Source organism: Xiphophorus maculatus, chromosome 7 (assembly GCF_002775205.1).
Source record: "Xiphophorus maculatus strain JP 163 A chromosome 7, X_maculatus-5.0-male, whole genome shotgun sequence".
Lineage (NCBI taxonomy): Eukaryota > Metazoa > Chordata > Actinopteri > Cyprinodontiformes > Poeciliidae > Xiphophorus > Xiphophorus maculatus.
In genome coordinates, this window is record NC_036449.1 from 9,748,326 (window position 1) to 9,766,550 (window position 18,225).

Here is an 18,225-nt window from a genome sequence, read left to right on the forward strand (position 1 = left end):
CAGGGTATGCCTGATCGCATGTTATGTGCAGTGCTGGAGCAATTTCAGCTTTACTTTTCCCTTTGGTATGTGCGCTTTGTCTCCATTCACAGTGTCATTTCTTCTTGTGTTCTTATGTTGAAACGGCCTGTACAGTTTTCTTTTTTCTGCATACACACATTCACACACACATACATGCAGATGTTGGCAAGCACAGGTAACAACCAAGTCACTCTCTTTACACCACGATCTGCTGCCTGTGCCTTTCCACTCAGTATGATGAAGATCTTGTAAGATCTTTTTGGGGATGGTAAGTTACTGGAGCTGTTCCAGTGTGAATACACTCGTTCTGTGTTCCATGCGTGCTACGTTGTGTATCACGGTGATCATTCAACAATGCAGCACATTTAGTTTTGAAGTATAAACCAATACTCTGGCATTTCAAGTCAGGGACAATTTCTTGATCTAACAGAAACCAAAGCTTGGTAATGCTTAGACATGTATTAAATATATCCATACTCAGATGTAGTTCTGATCAGAAGTTTACATACACTCATTGGGAGCAAAAATGTCATTAAATTTGGACTTTATTTTTCTAACCTGTTTGTTTGGTGTGAATTGGTGATAATTTGTGATCGGGAGCAAACATGTCACTAATTTTGGACTTTATTTATCCAAACTATTTGTTCATCGTGAATTGCTGACAGAAGAAAAACTTACAAATATTGGACAAACCCTTGAGTCTTTGAATGTATTTCAGTTTATTTTTAATTTTTGGTTGAGATATCTAAAAACATATTGTAGCAATCAGTAAGCTAATGAAGGGCAGTAATGTAATACCTGCCAATCGTGATATTTTGTGCATTTTAAATATCATTACGAAAATAAGGTAATGACTTGCTAATAAAAATACAATACCATAACATTTTCTCAATATTGTATATTAATGAATATAACGATGACATCCAATAGACCTATTGGTCTATTCTTACATTATTGGCTGCAGTTATTCAGTTATTACGTTTTCAACAATCTTTGGCATCAACTTGCTCACTATCCAACAGCATAGTAACATATTATAGTATTGGCAAAATGTTGTTATGTTATTGACTCACAAACCTCATTACATTATTGGAAAGCTGCTACATTATTGGCTTTAGTACATTTTAAATGGTTATTAGTATTAAGTCATTGCCAGGTGGTGCATTATTACATTATTAGTTGATACACAACCCGACCAGTGTTTAATCCCCAGATGTCCCTTTGGAGGTTGCACCTCTACCACAAGCATTTAGTAGCTGCCAGCAAGATTCAGGTATGAGTATTTCTACATATTTGGCCAATCCAGTTCTTTTAAAGATATTGATTTTCTGCCATGAAACTAACTTTTATGTGTAGTCTACACATTTGCCATACAGTAGAGGTCAGGGCTTTCCAAAATCTTAATGTTAGCCTGCTTTTTCTGTACCAAACAATGTTTTAATGTATTTTTATTAGGCCTCACTGCGCTGTCGGACTACCGTGCCTACTGTCTAGCATGGTTTTGACAGCATCTGTTTTGCTGCCAGTGGTACTGGTGGATTGCCCAGTGTCAATAAAATAAAGAAGAAGGAGCACAATTTCTAAATCCCTCAGCTTTTCTCTCAACTAGGTGGATGAATCTTGGACATATCCAGGTATTCCCGCAACACAGTGATCCCAAATATTGAGAATACAGCTAACTTCAGTTTACTGTTTAATCATTTCACCCTGGATAAAAACAAAACAAAAAACATTTGAGTTAATCATGAAAGACCAAAAGTAAGATGGCATTCATTGTCCTTAAGTGCATGCAACTGTCTGACCAGAACTTTAACCTCACATAAAAGTCAGTTTACCACCAAACTCCCATTTTTTAACCTCCAGGTAAATATGGCCAATAATGACTTTACTGCATTACATATGCAAGAAGTGTATACATTCAGGATATACTCTAGGCTGTTAAGAGTTATAAATATAGTTCTGCCACTGCCCTGACTTGGATGTAGCCAGAGTGCTCTTCACTTCCTCATTTAGCTTTGTTCATTGTCCTGTTCGCCTCCCTCTCCCTGTCAGATCCACTCTCTGTATAGCACAGCTAGTCCCAGCATGCTGAAGAGGAAACAGAGTTCCCGGGTCGAGGCCCAGCCCATGACCGACTTTGGGCCAGATGAGACCCTTGCGGACAGTGCTGACATCTTCTGGATAAACAAACCAGTGAGTCCACCTGGATAAGAGGCCTAGTTGACCAGTTAGTACTTCATAGTAAGAGAAAAAAAAACAAAAAAACAGTCACACTTTGTTGTTTTGTTTTTTTCCTTTTCTGTTCTGTTCCTACAGTGGGTCCATTCCTTGCTTCGAGCTTGTGCCATCATCAGTGTCATCTCTGTTTGTATGAACACTCCTAAGACCTTTGAGCATTACCCTCCGCTACAGTATGTGACATTTACCCTGGACACGCTGCTCATGTTCCTCTACACTGCCGAGATGATAGCGAAGATGCATATAAGAGGAATCATCAAGGTAGTTTCACTAAGACTGTTCATAACTTTAATGATAGTCCCCAGAGGCACAAAACCTCAAAGTACACAACAAAAAACACATATTTTCTGTTATATAAAGCTTAACATCTTGATTTCCCATACCTTAATCCAGTGGCTGGATGTCTGGCACAGCTGGTTACAGACTTTTGTTTTTATTGTTACAATGTGTCAGAGATTTAAACACAGGTAGAAATGGAAGGGAACATATACTGAAACTTCACGTGTGAGCATTATGAGCCGATCAGCTTTGCCTTTAGAGATTAAAATTATCTTGAATATTTTTCTTTGCTATTGATGTGTTCTTTGGCATCTTATTCTTATTTGTTTCTTATTTTGATGGGTTAGTCTGTGACCCTCACTTGCTCTTACTGTGTGTTTGTATGTGGTTGTCTTCAACGTTTCTCTGAGGAAAGTTTTGTTGAAAAGACATAAAAAAAGATGGTGCCTATCTCCAGCTAACGTTCCGGGTGAGAGGCCCTGGACAGATCACCAGTCTGTCGCAGGGCAACACAGAGACAGACAGGACAAACAACCACACACACACACACACGCACACACTCACACCTAGTTCTCGCACGCATGCACAGGGAAAACATGCAAACTCTGTACAGAAAGACCCCGGGCCGGGAATCGAACCCAGGACCTTCTTGCTGCAAGGCTACCAATTGCGCCACTGTGCAGCCCCTAGAAAAAAACCCCTCACAATTAGAGGCCTGCATAAGCATGGGGGGAAAAAAACACCTTTGTTTCTGGTTCTTTTCATGTTACTTTTTCTGTTTAACACTGACACATCTTCTGAGGGTTGTTATTCATTTAAATAACATTAAACTTGTGCTAATTCTTTTTATTTCACAAATGATTCAAAAATTATGGGAGCTTTTAGCAATATCTGTAAATGTAAAAAGGTTCATGTTTAATTATCTTATCTTCTATTGATCTTAATGGCACCTGAAACGTTTGCTGTCTTCTATCACATTGTTGAAAGTACTGGAGTATATATATATATGTATAAAGTCCACATTGCGTAGGAATGTAACAGCATGGTTTTGCCCTTGTCAGTACATGTAATCAAACATGGCACTTATCTGTAGAGTGTTCAGCACACACCCTTCCATTTGCAGCCTTTCTTCCTGAGAAAGAGTGACTCCCTAATAGCTTCTTACACACTCTCTCTCTGTAAGTGGTAATTAAGGATGGCCGTTTCAACTGGCCCTGTGGCATTTCAGCTTCTTTGCACTATAGGGTCTTTGAATTTTTTGTCTTATGACATTGAAAACAGGCTGATGGAATGCTGTGGTCAATCTGTCGGCGTGAGCACTGTCATTTCAAATGTCTTTGTTGCATTTTTTGCTATGTAACCTTTTAAGTAAAACAAATAAAATAAACGTATTTGATAAAACATACACATTAAAGCATCATGCAATGCTACTCTTGCATAAGTAATGATCTGAAATATCCCCACATATGATTTTTATTTGTTGGCTTGCTGTCAAATATATACATTCTTAAATCCATTTAATATTTCTTATCTTTCAAGTCTTTTCTGTGACTCTTTTTAGGGTGACAACTCCTATGTGAAAGATCGCTGGTGTATGTTTGATGGATTCATGGTGTTTTTCATCTGGGTCTCCTTGGTGCTTCAGGTGAGTTGGATTATTTATTGTTTTTAAGAGTAATAAATACAATTGCTTCTTTGACTGCATATTGCATTTCTCACTTTAGGCCTATATTTATATTACTGATATTTTTTTCTTAATTGTTAAGGTTTTTGAAATAGCAAAGCTTGTGGATCAGATGTCTCCATGGGGAATGTTGAGAATACCGCGAGCGCTAATAATGATCCGTGCCTTTAGGATCTACTTCCGCTTTGAGCTCCCCCGTTCCCGGATCACCAACATTCTGAAGTAAAATACTACGATGAAGATGTTTTAAAAGTATGTGGACACTTTGTGGATATGAATCCTTGTAGTGATGCAAAATCTGCTTTCTCTGTTCTGTTTCCCAGACGCTCCGGGGAACAGATCTGGAGTGTCTCAATCTTCCTCCTGTTTTTTCTCCTGCTCTATGGAATTTTGGGTGTTCAGATGTTTGGAACCTTCAATCGTCACTGTGTTACAAATAATACAGAAAAACAGTAAGTATCTTGTAAAAATAAAACACTTCTTTAATTTTATATTTTATTCTCTTATGGAATAATTCTGAAAACTTAATGGTATTGCCCTTGGATTTGTGACATTATGTGAATCACTATATATATATGCTAAAACAGCTGGTTGTCATAATTTTTTCTTATAGAATTATTTATTATGATCACATATAATAATTCTGTCTAGAAAGCATCTATTATATAGACATAACATCTCTTATTGCAATAGCATATTCTCACACTGAAATATGTAAAAAAAATCCAACCTTTATTTTGTGCATATTTGCTTAGCAAGCTATTTATATAAAGCCACATAAGCTGCCATGTTTCAGATTTGTATTTGTAAAAAAAAACAACACTATATATTTTTCCTTCCACATTACAATTATGCAGCAATGTGTTAAGATAAGAAGTACTTTATTGATCTCAAATTCAGGAAATTTATGTTTTTTTGTGCATTTCCTCAATCCTCTTTATATGGTTGTGAATGCATTTTATAGTTTAAACTTATTATAGAGATGAACATTGTTCACATGCTCTTCCCATGTGTTGAAATTTAAGTAATTTTCTTTTTTTAAATGCCTGTGGGCATATGTTGACATAAATAAGTGATCTTGAATAATTTCTAAACATTTGGTTTTTATTTATTCAAATAACAAAATCATTAGTATTCTGTTTTCATAGGTAATTTTGATCCTAATGTTGGGCTTCATTTCCCTCCTGTTTGTCGTCACGAAAAATGACTCGGTTTCGTAAGACGTGTTGATCTATTTCAGGCCGGCATAATTAGCTTTATCAGGATTCATCATTGTGCCTCTGATTGCCCTTTGTGACAGTGCATTAAATTATCCCTTCTGATCCTGTAACCCCTAATAAACAATTTGGATGAGTGTCTGGGCAGGCAATTTAAGAGAATTAGTTTTCATTAGTGAAACCAAGCAGATTCTGGAAACTCCCTTTACCGCAAAGAAAGTTATACATATAAAAAGGATTTGAGTCACACTAAATTCAGTTTTTCTTTTGGAATTATTAGGTACTTTATATAAGATGTGTTTTTTTTTTTTACCCTTTTGTGTAGCAGTGTGACGTGGAACAGCTTTGCCATCCCCGATACTCACTGCTCCCCTGATGGAGAGGGCTACCAGTGCCCTCTTGGGTTCAAATGTGTGGATCTAGAAGATTATGGCCTCACCAGACAGGAGCTTGGTTACAGTGGATTCAATGAATTAGGTATATGTTGTTATCAATGTATGACATTAAATCAAATTGAACTCTTCTGGTTTTTTGCCAGTTACAATTATTAAAGCCATTTATATTTACTATGTAATTGTTAAGTAATAATTCAAATTGCTAAGTAATAATTTTTTTAGACTTTCTTTCAGATTCTGAAGTTTATTTACATTTTCTTAGTATTTGGTAGAATTTCCTTTTTAAATGGTGTAAAATTGGTCAAAAGTTTTTCTGCCTTCCAGAACTGGATTGACTGAGCCACAGTTGTATGCCTTGCTCAAACAAGCCTTTTGGATTTGCTTCTGAATCTTATATTAAAACTTGAATTTTATAGAGTTTCTTTGTTCCTATGCTGTTGCTTGTCTATAGTTTAATCAGATCTGTGAATTTTAAAAGTAACAATAACCTGCAGGTCTGTTCTGAGGACTTCTCTAAGTATGAAATCAGTGTTAGACCAATAGTGCTCTAGTATCCAACTCATGTGCATCTACATCTTATGTTTTCTCCTGTCTTGTCATACTCTTTTCTGTTGACTGGCCTGTAAACTTGGATTCAACAAATTGAATCAAAGTATGAAAATCTTTGACTGAAAATATTTTTGTATTTTTTTCTCCTGGCTCTGCATTTTCTAGGTACAAGTATCTTCACTGTGTATCAGGCTGCATCACAGGAGGGTTGGGTTTTTCTCATGTACAGAGCCATCGACAGTTTCCCGCGCTGGCGCTCCTACTTCTACTTTATAACTCTCATTTTCTTCTTGGCTTGGCTTGTCAAGGTTAGAGCTTCTGTCTTTCTACTGCTCGTTCCATAATAATTACAGAAGGCAGTTAAACATGAAAAAGCTCAGGTTAATTGACATCACCCAATACTTTACCTACTCGAGTAATGACTTCTCCTTGCTAGTAAAACGTTCTCGGGCTAATTAGTGAAGGACTGTCATCTAATATATAGTGAAGAGAGCTCATGCTCAGTTCTTTTTTTTTTTTGGTCATTTACTTTTAATTGTCTTAGCATGTCTTGGGTTCACTCCCCATGTCCTTTCTACTCCAGAATGTGTTTATTGCTGTCATCATTGAGACGTTTGCAGAGATCAGAGTTCAATTCCAGCAGATGTGGGGGTCGAGGAGCAGTACCACATCAACTGCTACAACACAGGTACGACTATCACACTCATAGACATAAAGTGAGTGTTACCCTCAAATTGTCATGATGACAGCTTGGGTATATTGCGCACCCTTGCCTTTCAATGTGAACCCCGTAAAGCTCCACAGCTAGGATAATCAGTCAGCAGATGTTCAGATGAGACCAAAATGAAACTTTTTCACTTACATGCACAACACTATGTGTAGCGCAAAACCAATTCTGCTAACATCACATCACTCACACTAACAATGGTGTGCTGGGAAGATACTTTTCTTCTTCGTGTAAAGTGACGCTAGTCAGAGGTGATGGGAGCCTATTAAAAGGAGTCAAACCTACTAAATGCCACAAAAGACTAGAGATTGGAGTAGATATTTATTTTGTAACAGGACAACATACACAGCATACAGCCAAAATGCAGTGCACTGGTTTACATCAAAGCATATCCATGTGTTAGAATGGCCTAATCAACGTCATTCCATTCCAATTGAGAATCTGTGGCAGCATTTGTGGCTCACAGATAGTCTCCATCCACTCCAAGCTTGACCTAATTTGCAAAAGAGAGAAAAAAAAGAATGGGTCAGAATGTCAATATCAAATGTCAGATGTGAAATGTTTGTAGAGAAGACTTACATTTGTGATTGCAGCAAAAAGAGTTCCTACAAAGTATTAAGTCTGGGAAGCTGAATTTAAATTGACACCACACTTTGTACATTTGTATTTGTAAACATATTTGAAACCATGGGGCATGTTTTTCTCCTTCACAACAGTGTCCTTCTCTGTGTTATTTCATCTAACTAAATCACATTAAAAATACACTGAAGTCTGTAACTGTATCATAATGAAATCTGAAAAGGTTCACAGGGTAGTTGGCTATCATGAAAACATTCATGATGGCATCCAAAGTAAGTTTTTCACCGACACATAAGGCTGTTGGTTCTTTAAAAATATGCTTTTGAATAATGAACTAATTATCCATCTACTCGTAATGAATCGTTGTTTCATTTGATTTCTTGGGAAATTGAGAGTTGATCATGAAGTGTACATATATGGACCTTTTCAGCTATAGGTCTTTCATTATAGCTTATGAGAGTCTAGAAGGATATTCACAAAATATTCCAGGATGTGGCTTTATTGACTCAAATACAAGCATGTATTGAATCTGTGGCTGTGCTGTAAGTCAGAGTTTTGATTAGAATTTGGCATATTTCAAGATGTATTTTTTTTTTTACTTGTCTTATATCAAGGAAAGAATCCAGTACTTTATTATAAGCCACCAAAAGCAGAAGCAAATCTTAAATAAAAACCTAGCTGCCAATTTTTAAATGTTTTTGCTGGCATAAGAGAATTACAGATTAAAATGACAAAAGCCACTGGTACTGAATCATAGGAACTACCTCTTACTGGTGTTAGAATTGAAGTGACTGTTTAAATATAAATATGTGATTCTTGGCAGGTTTTTGTAATCTTTGCAGTCATATTTCTGGGCTTTGCCAATGACTACTTACTAAAATGGAATGAACAGCACACAAATATGATTAGTCTAAGTGTTAATCTAGTTCCAACAACTCTGTAGTCCAAAAATATAATCGGCAGAAAATCATTAATGCTGCGTGTATTCATAAGAAGAATATAATAACATGTAAGCTTTATAAAAAGCTTTTAGATGAATTATTTTTGTCAGGAAAAGAAAACATACCAACATGGATTGAAATTAGAGCTTAATAATTAGCAGTTATTAATATAAGACCCACATATGTACAGTATGTTGGTATTTTAAGTGCAACTCCCTGGTACATTTATGTTTTAGATTTAAAGTAGCAAAGGAATTACTTCTTGAATTGTCCTGTTTGTAAGTCACCAAAGTCACCAAAATGATCACAGCAAACTCACCAGCTTAAATTTGAGTGTATGACGTAACAACTTGTATCACAATTGAGCCACCAAAGTAAAGAAGCTAAGAACGATGGTTTTTCACTGCACTAGCTTGGAGACTTAACAAACAGGCAAACTGCAGGATGGATAAGGAATATGAATAAAAATGTTATAACAATAAAAGTGAGATTGAAAGTCAAAAGTATTTTAAGAAATTGCAGTAATTTTAAGCAGTATATCAGTGCATGTGGTTTTAACCACACCAATACAAATATTGCCATTAAAAATAAAACTTGCTCATGTTGAAATAAGCTATGTCAGTATTGCATTTACATTGAGAAGAGCAATACCTGCAACTAACTATTCCAATTATACTGTTATTTATTGGCACTTGGAAGCATCATCAGGTGCATCATCATGATAAAACTTAATTTTTTATGATACCCCAAAAAAAAAAAAAAAATACAGAGGGGCTTCTCTTATTCAATTTCAGTCTTCCTGTAATTCACCACAGTGATTTCCAGTACTTGGACACTTTTCTCTGCATAATTGTTTTACTTAATTGATGGGTTAATTGCACTATTGGTGTCTAGCTTTTAAAACAAAATTCTGAAGACAGCATTTGTCACGACACTTAAACTAAAAGTGGTTGTTCTGTTTCATTTTTCACAAGATGAGGCCATTTTTTCTCCTAAAAAATACTTAAATCTATTGCTACATGATGTGGTAGGAAGAGGAGTTATACTAGTCAGATTGCAAATTGGCTTGAATGACCTCTTCTTCATTTAGCTTAAATACAGAAGAGAAAAAAATAATAATGCAGCTACAGCTAGTTATAAGTAAGAAAACGTACTTACTTACCTGAGAAAAGTTATGCTCATTACCAACACCTACAGTCATCTTAAGGTCTTGCTCTCTGCTGATGTCTTCTTTACTAGCTATTACTATGAAAGCTTTAGTGTGTCTCCAAAAAGCAGCCAAATAACCATTTTCCATGGCTAAACACTTCAAAATTGTGCCATTTTGGACATGAAATTACGCATCTGCAGTTGTATTTTCCTGTTCTAGTGGATCTGACTCAGAAGACTCTTTTTGTTCCCCAATTGTTCATTTAAAAATTACATTTCTGCTTTGGAAACTGATCGAAAGGCTGAGTGTGATTTATTTATTTTGCATACTTCAAAGATTTTCAGGCCTTACGGCTCTAAAATATTATGATTGATTCCTAAAGGAAAATTTAGTCTCAGAAAGTATTTTTGATCAGTGAGAACATCAAATATTGATGTCATGAGCAGTTTTTAGTGATTCGCCTTGGGAAATTGTCAAATCATTTTTCATTAGTTTAGTAATTCATGAACATGCTTGTGCTACTGGGAAAATGGCAAAGACTTTAAAAGAAATTGCCATTTTTGTCACCATCCAATTTAATTGTAATCTCATTGCCGTACCAAATCTCTGTCTTAGAGGGAGGAGAGCTAATTAGCCGTGTCATAACACTTTAATGTCAGTCACAGAAGGCAAAGTAAAATAAGCCTTTCTTCAGCCTCCCGAGAATCGTTGACTGGGATATGGGAGGCAAAAATCTGTCCCACACTTTCTATTGCGGGACTTTGCCATATTCTATCCAGATTTATTGTTCTTAGTAGAGATTAGGCTTCAAAGATTAAATAAAACTGACAAACTTTAAGGGGTAAGATTTTCCTTGTTTTTCACAACATTGCATTATCTATTAGGTTTTAACTTGCAGATTGTACATGAAGTAAGAGTGAACTGAAGACAAATCTGGCTTCTATCATCTCTGTATGTCTGACATTCTGCAAGACGACAGTATGTGTGCCGGATTACGGGATCATAAAAGCAAGATGATAATCGTGTTGGATTGCAAAGCACAGCCTTGGCAGGATGAGAACATGTTGATGTTCAGGTAGGAGACAAAGCCGAAACAGTGTGGGAGGTAGGGAGGCAATCAAAGAGCGGAACAGTAAATGGTTGAAGGATTTATGTGGGTCTTACGCTGTGAGAGATTAGACGCACCTTAAATTAGCTCTGCGAAGCAACAGGAAGTTTAAATCCGGAAAAAGATTCACCCAGTAGAGCTTACACAGTCCTCAGGGTTGTCATCTGCTATTATCTAACTACTCTATTTGCACATCATCACCATCATTTGCATAGACTCACCATGTTGTTTGTTTTAACCTCTTTCAAGCAAAAATATACCTTTGCTTCATCTACTTTACAGTAAATGAAGAAAGGAGGTATAGAAATTGTAGGTTCTTACGGTGGATGAGATCCTGCAAAAACAACATCGAATCTACAATTCTTTATATGGTTTGCTGTGTGGTAGAGAAATCATCACTGTTACCATGACAGTGACCGATGTGATTTAAAATGTTTTCATAACTGCAAACAAAGCATTTGTGTTTTAAACAAATGACTCATAATTAATGGTTCGAATGAATATGTAGACCTTCTAATATTAGCATTTATATTTATATGAAGGTCTATCATAATTTACCAGAATATTATTGAAAAGTGGATTTATTTCAGTAAATTATATCTATATATATCTATAGCTATATATACAGCACAGACCAAAAGTTTGGACACACCTTTTAATTCAATGAGTTTCCTTTATTTTCATGACTATTGACATTGTAGATTCACACTGAAGGCATCAAAACTATGAATAACACATGTGGAAATATGCACTAAACAAAAAAGTGTAAAACAACTGAAAATAGCCCTTATATTCTAGTTTCTTCAAAGTAGCAACCTTTTGCTGTGATTACTGCTTTGCACACACTCTGCATTTTCTTGATGAGCTTCAAGAGGTCGTCACCTGAAATGGTTTTCACTTCATAGGTCAACCTGCCCTGTCAGGTTAATAAGTGGGATTTCTTGCCTTATAAATAGTCATGAAAATAAAGAAAACCCATTGAATTAGAAGGTGTGTCCAAACTTTTGGTCTGTACTGTATATATATATATATATATATATATATATATATATATATATATATATATATATATATATATATATATATATATATATATATATCTTTATCAGTTAGATATATAGATGTATATCTATAGATATATATAGGAAACAATCATGTAAAAACAATCGTGCTGATTTTGCTAAGATAAATGCCTAGTGAAATTCACTCACCAGCCATTGTGCTATACACATATGTTAGCAAGGTGTATGTGAAAGTGGTTTGACATATCTTTGCCCTCAAAAATGCTTAATTCTTTCTGGCATAGAAATACTTCTGAAATGGTTCAGAGATTTTTTTCAGTAATTACATAGCAGCATCATAGAGGATAATTATGCTGTAGTGATAAAGGGATGCACTAAGGTTGTACTGTGGAAGGTTGTGATTTTTTAAGGGAGTCCCAGCACCGGCTGTGCTATGAAAATTCACATGCGTCAAACTCTACTTGAGAGCCAGCATCCTGCAATTTTTAAATGTAGAGAATGTAATTCATCCAATTGATTCAGGTTTTCTAGTTCACTAACACTTTGAAAGGATGCAGGTCACCAGCTATCAAAAACTAGAGTTTGGCATCCCTTCACCAATACACCATGACCAGCAGCCTAAACCATGATAGAACATGTACATAACATTAAACAGCCTGTTTGTCTCCAACAACTATGCCACATTGAAAGCCACTCTAATCCCCATTCTCTCCCATTCTAATGCTGTGCTTGATCAACAACAAGTTGTCCTTACCCTGTCTAGACTTCTAAGTGCAATAAACAGCTGCCATGTGATTAGCTGATTTTCTGGATGAGTTAACAAGCAACTGAACAGATGTACAAAATAAAGTTGCCTGTGAGTGTATTTCAACCATTTACGTCTGCTAGTTTTGATGATTATGGCTTACAGCTGAGAAAAAAACAAATGTTCAGTTTCTCAGAAAATGCTATTACTGTGGTAGATCTATTAAAAAAATTTTTCTAATAGAGATGTCGGCCTACTGAAATGTACGCAATTCTGCTGTACACTAAATGCACTCATTATTTGGTCAGGGCTCTTTTTGTATGAATTACTGCATTAATGCAGTGTGGCACGGAGGTGATAAAAACTAGATCCTCAATTTAGTTTGTCCAGTTTGCTGATCAGTCAAGCACAGTGAATCTGTGGGCCTTAAAACAGTTTGGGTTCCTTTTCTAGTGTGGGCAAGTGCCAAGTCTTGCAGAAAAAATGAAATCGGCATGAACCTTGTCAGCAGATGAAAGCATAAAGTTCTTTGTTTCAGGAGTGGTTTAACTTTAGAAATGTTACAATTGTAGCCCAGGTCTTGTATATGTCTGTGTGTGGTGGCTCTTAAAACACCAAGTCAAGCCACAGTCCATGCTTTAGGAACCTACCGCAAACTTTTTAAGGGACATGGCTTTACAAGGCCTTTCAAGGCAGTAGTTATCTAATACGTATATAGTTACTTCATATTACAAGAATGTTTTTAGTTACAAATGAAGAAAAACAATACCCAGTTAATTATTGAAAGCATATTTCTCATTCATAAAAGTGTCTAAAACTTTGTCTTTTGTATTTGATATTCTGAATGAGACTCCTGGCAGCTGAAGTGCCCATTGAGTGTGTTCTCTGTGGAAAAAGTGATGTCATTCTGTCTTACATAACCCTTAAACTTTAGGTGTTGGTTTATTTTCCTTTGTGAAATGACTTGTTTCAAATCTTCCAAAAGCAGTTCTTTTCCCAAGACTTAGCCATTCTGAAAGTTTAACCGTATTCATCTTTGCTCAATCACTGACTTCCATTTTACCTTTACTTTTGGTTGGAAGCTGTTTTCTGACTTTTCAAACCATCCAGTCTGTTTTAAAAAACAACAACCATATTTTCATGCTGGTGAGTATGGCTACTTATTGACTCCAAAGAAATCCAATCGTTTTATTTCATGATCACAGAAATACAGCATGCAATGCCAGGCTCACAATGACAAACCAAAACCACAAACACATTTTTATATATCGTTTAGTTTATTTGGCCTTCAACTACATTGCTTCTCAGACAAGTTCACATTCTTTTGTCTAAGAGAATGTCAGCATGACAATTAAATCTAAATTAAATGTAGGTTCAATTGTCTTAAACCTAAATGTCATTTTGCCCCTTTTCCATACTGTTTGGCCCAATTTTGTCCAGGAGGAAATGGAGCTGTCTTCCACTTGACACTTCACACTGATCTAGCATTATCAATTTATATCTATTTCATATTCCCTGTGACAACCAACAGTTGAAATTTTTTTTCCTCATATTGTAGTGTAAGGAAGTGTAGTGTTGGTACATCAATCTTTAAGATAAAACACTAAAACAAGATTAGCAAAGCAGTGCATTCCAGAAGATCATTTTCTTCAAACTGCTATAAATTGTGTCTTTAAATTTATGTTCAACTCAAATTTCTCTTACAATTTTATAAAGACTGTTTAACATTACAAATTAACACATTTTGACGTTGACAATTTTAACATCACCACCTGCTGGACAGATTCATTTTTATCTTTCCGGATCGTTTATTCCAGAGAGGATTTACAATTGGGATTTTTTTCCACATAGAGCACAGATGTCAAACTCCAGTCCTGGAGGGCCACTGCCCTGAAACCTTTAGATGTGCCTCTGCTGCACCACACCTGAATAGAATAATTAGGTCATTAAGGCTCTGGAGAACTGATCTACACAAGGAGGAGGTAATTAAACCATTTCATTCCAGTGTTTTGTACCTGTGGCACATCTAAAAACTGCAGGACAGCGGCCCTTGAGGACTGGAGTTTGACACCCCATATAAAGGATTAAATTACTTACAACAAAATGTTACATCGATGATTTAGGTATGTGAACTCAATACGGACACATGTATTGATATGCACATTCATGAGCTTCTTTTTTTTATTTTTTTGTGGACAGTTTTCTTTCTGACTCTTTTTCGTGAGCATTTATATTTTAGATAGTTGCTGTGCTATACCTGCTTCACAGTATAGATGATTAACCTATATTGTCATCATATTTACCCCATTCCCCCCCCCCCTTTTTTTTAAATAAAGGAGAAGGTTGTAATGTGTGAACTAGCTGTCTTGTATAATTGAATGTCTCAGGGTTATTTTTAGTTGTTGTGTTGTTTTTATTTTCACTTTTAGACCCCTGGGCAGCCTCACTGCATTTAGAAGCTAGCATCCTGTTTTGGGTGGGCTTGAATCTATGTGCATAATGCCTTAAGCTTTATTTTTGCAGCCACAGATGTTTCATGATGATGTAGCCACGGGGTTTCTGTGTGTGTCACGTCTACTACTTCAAATGATGTGTCTGGTTCTGTGTGTTTGTGAGCATTTTCTACCACTTATTTGCTGCCCTTATGCCACAGATGTTCCATGAAGACGCTGCCGGAGGATGGCAGCTTGTTGCTGTGGATGTCAACAAACCACATGGTAGAGCGCCTGCTTGCCTTCAGGTAAGTACACCACATAATGAATATGCTGCTGGTGGAAGTGCTGCTCTCAGTGTCCCATAGGCAATTTCATATTCTACTTGTGTGGCCAAAGAAACACTCAGCGAGCGTCATCATCCATTTGAAACTTGTGACAGAGTCATCCGCACCTTATTGTTTTTACATAAGGTGCAGAGCACTGCATTCATCTGTTGCATCTGAGCCTCGGTGACTCGATTACAAATGAGGAGAAGTTAATATTTGATGTACAGAGCTGCGCTAATGACTTATTTGATGGACGCCGGTGTTGCCCGGGTTGTGCGAGCCGAACGGTTGAGCTATAAAGATAAGCTGAAAGCAGCGGGTGTTGTTTAAAGCTGGGATGCTGTTGATGGGGGTTTAGTTGGGAGTAAAAGGCATGGCCCTCGCTGTGAGAGACTGCCAATAGAGTCGACGGAGGGAGGACAGCTGTCAACACGCCTTCCTGGAGCAAATACTTCTCAAGAGCTTTTTGACACACACACACAGGAAGAAAAGCAACAAATAAGTACAGAGAAAATGGATAGAAAATAGGAGTAGTGAAAAATGGATCTTCTCTACTAAAGTAGTATTCTCCCCACAGCCCCATCTTCAGTAGGAGGGAACATTTAGATAGAGGGATAACCAGAGGGGTAAACACAACTTACTTCCCTTTGAGCCATGTGCAACATTACATGCAGCACTCAACAGCTTCTTTGTTTCTCTCTTGCAATCATACTAATAAGCTCTTATTGTTGCTTTGTTCCAAAAAGACTTTCTGCCAGAAGAAACATCACAAATCCAGCAAAGACTAGAATTAGATCAAGTTCAGTCAGACAGTCATTGGCACTGTGTTATACGTAGTGCATTTGTAAAAAAATATTTATACCTACTGTTTCTAGAATCCCCCTGATTAGTATCAAAAATGAAGGGATGTGTTACTTTTTTTAAAAATAGCTTTTCAGAGAATGTCAGTCAGATTTTGTAGTCTGGTTTAGATCAAAGCAATTTCATGTGTTAGAATGGCTCAGCCCAGACCTGAATCCAATTGAGAATATGTTGCAAGACCTGAGAATTGATGTACACGTTTGCTTTTTTTCCAATCTGACTGAACTTGACTTAGATGGCAGATCACAAAACATTCAAGTAAATTCATAACATTTCAAAATGATATAAAAAGACAGAATGGGGAAATTGCTCAATGGCATATGAATGCTTTTACAAGGTACTACATGTGGTAATAATGAATTGCTTATGCAATCATGTTTTCACAATTAAGTTAGAGAAATATTAGGAACTGTTTGTACAGGAGAAAAATAAATAACATGCCACTGTCAGGATGAGCTAAAGATCTGGGTGACAACACCTTTCAAGCTATGTAAAAATGGGGATTTACCTTTACTTTTTATGATAGTAAGACATTTTTAAGGCCATAATAACAGACTAGAAATATGGGAGGTTACAGTCTTTGCCAGAATCGTTCTTTTTGTATTTTGTGACGTTCTTCAACTTTGTTTATGTCTGCTTTCTTTAACATGTCAAGTGTCAGGCATAAGACGGATAATCAACAATAGCTTTAGTGTTTGAATAGTGCTGACAGTGACATGAATCACACGGTGCTTGAATTCAAAAGCCATCAATTGTTTTGGTTGTCACAAAGTGACAGCGTTTTGTGGCATGCAGAGCCATCAGATTGCTCAAAAACTTCTTACATTTTCTTCATGCTTTCCAGTAGTTGCAATGTGGGAGACACATTTTTAAAGCCAACTTTTTCTTTTTCTCAAATAAAACTTGTATATGTTGCAAATTAAAACTTAAAAGTACACTATACATCTAATATATTTTGAACGCAATCTTAAACGGCTGGAGTACATCACAATATGAAGCCGTCTTGACCGTGGATGGACAATATTTCTCTAATTTTGAAGATCTGCTTATGTCTTTAAATGTGAATTTCAAATATACTGCGTCAATTGGTATTATTTATTAATCTTTACTGGTAAATGTGAAAACAGCAACAAAGAGGTAGACTTTTAGAAGTTTGAGAGATGGATTCTTACTGTGAACAGTAAGTAGACATGAGTGATTGCAGTTTTCTTAGTAAAAGTTTTAATGTACAATTCACAATAATAATAGCCTTCTGTAATAAGGCTACAAAGTGGCACCTCACTCTTGATGTCTTTATGGCTTTTTGATATGGAGCTGTAACATGAAGAATTATTGTTCTGACTTCTTATTGAAGAAATTTTCAATTACACGAAATAGCTACCTTTTATTATACCTCATGTAGCGAAAAATGGATAGACAAAATACGTACTACAACAACTGACCAAAGAAATATTAGAATTCTGCTACAGATTGCTTCAAGTGAAACCATTTCATTGTAGCCCTGCTTTATGTTTAGGGTCTTTGACCTGCTTGCATGTGAAACATCACTCTAGTCTTCAGATATTTGTAACCTCTTGCAGAGTTGCCTTGTAGTTAGCACATCCATCTTCCCATTAACTCTGACCAGCTTCTCTGGACCTTCTGAAAAATTCACTACCATCACCATATATTATAGCAAGGACAATGGCTTCAAGGTAATGCACAATGTTAGTTTTCTGCCCAAACATGCCATTTTGCATGTTGGACAAAAACATCTCTTACATGGCCTGTGGAAAATTGTAAACAGGACTTCATATGATTTTTCTTCAACAATGGTTTTCTTCTTCCCACTCTTCTATAATGCCCAGATTTGTGGAGTACACGACTATGTGGCCAATCAATAGACTGTTCCACCTCAGCTGTGCATCTCTGTAGCTCCCTCAGAGTTACTATGAGGCCCTGGGCTGTT

At 36.3% G+C, this 18,225-nt stretch overlaps 1 protein-coding gene across 4 annotated transcripts in view; it reads left to right on the plus strand.

Moving 5' to 3' along the window:
* nalcn (sodium leak channel, non-selective) overlaps nt 1–18,225 on the plus strand; it is a 75,382-nt gene that overhangs the window by 4,579 nt on the left and 52,578 nt on the right. For 2 of the 4 annotated variants that reach the window (XM_023337419.1, XM_023337420.1), the window contains 10 exons: nt 4–65; nt 2,074–2,214; nt 2,338–2,520; nt 4,100–4,183; nt 4,305–4,444; nt 4,546–4,674; nt 5,765–5,916; nt 6,549–6,691; nt 6,967–7,071; nt 15,309–15,395. In XM_023337419.1, coding sequence (XP_023193187.1) covers nt 24–65; nt 2,074–2,214; nt 2,338–2,520; nt 4,100–4,183; nt 4,305–4,444; nt 4,546–4,674; nt 5,765–5,916; nt 6,549–6,691; nt 6,967–7,071; nt 15,309–15,395 — 1,206 coding nt within the window. In that variant the 5' untranslated portion in view covers nt 4–23. Of the gene's footprint in view, nt 1–3; nt 66–2,070; nt 2,215–2,337; nt 2,521–4,099; nt 4,184–4,304; nt 4,445–4,545; nt 4,675–5,764; nt 5,917–6,548; nt 6,692–6,966; nt 7,072–15,308; nt 15,396–18,225 lie in introns of all 4 variants that reach the window. The other 2 variants (XM_005810806.1, XM_023337421.1) reach the window with 2 other exon arrangements.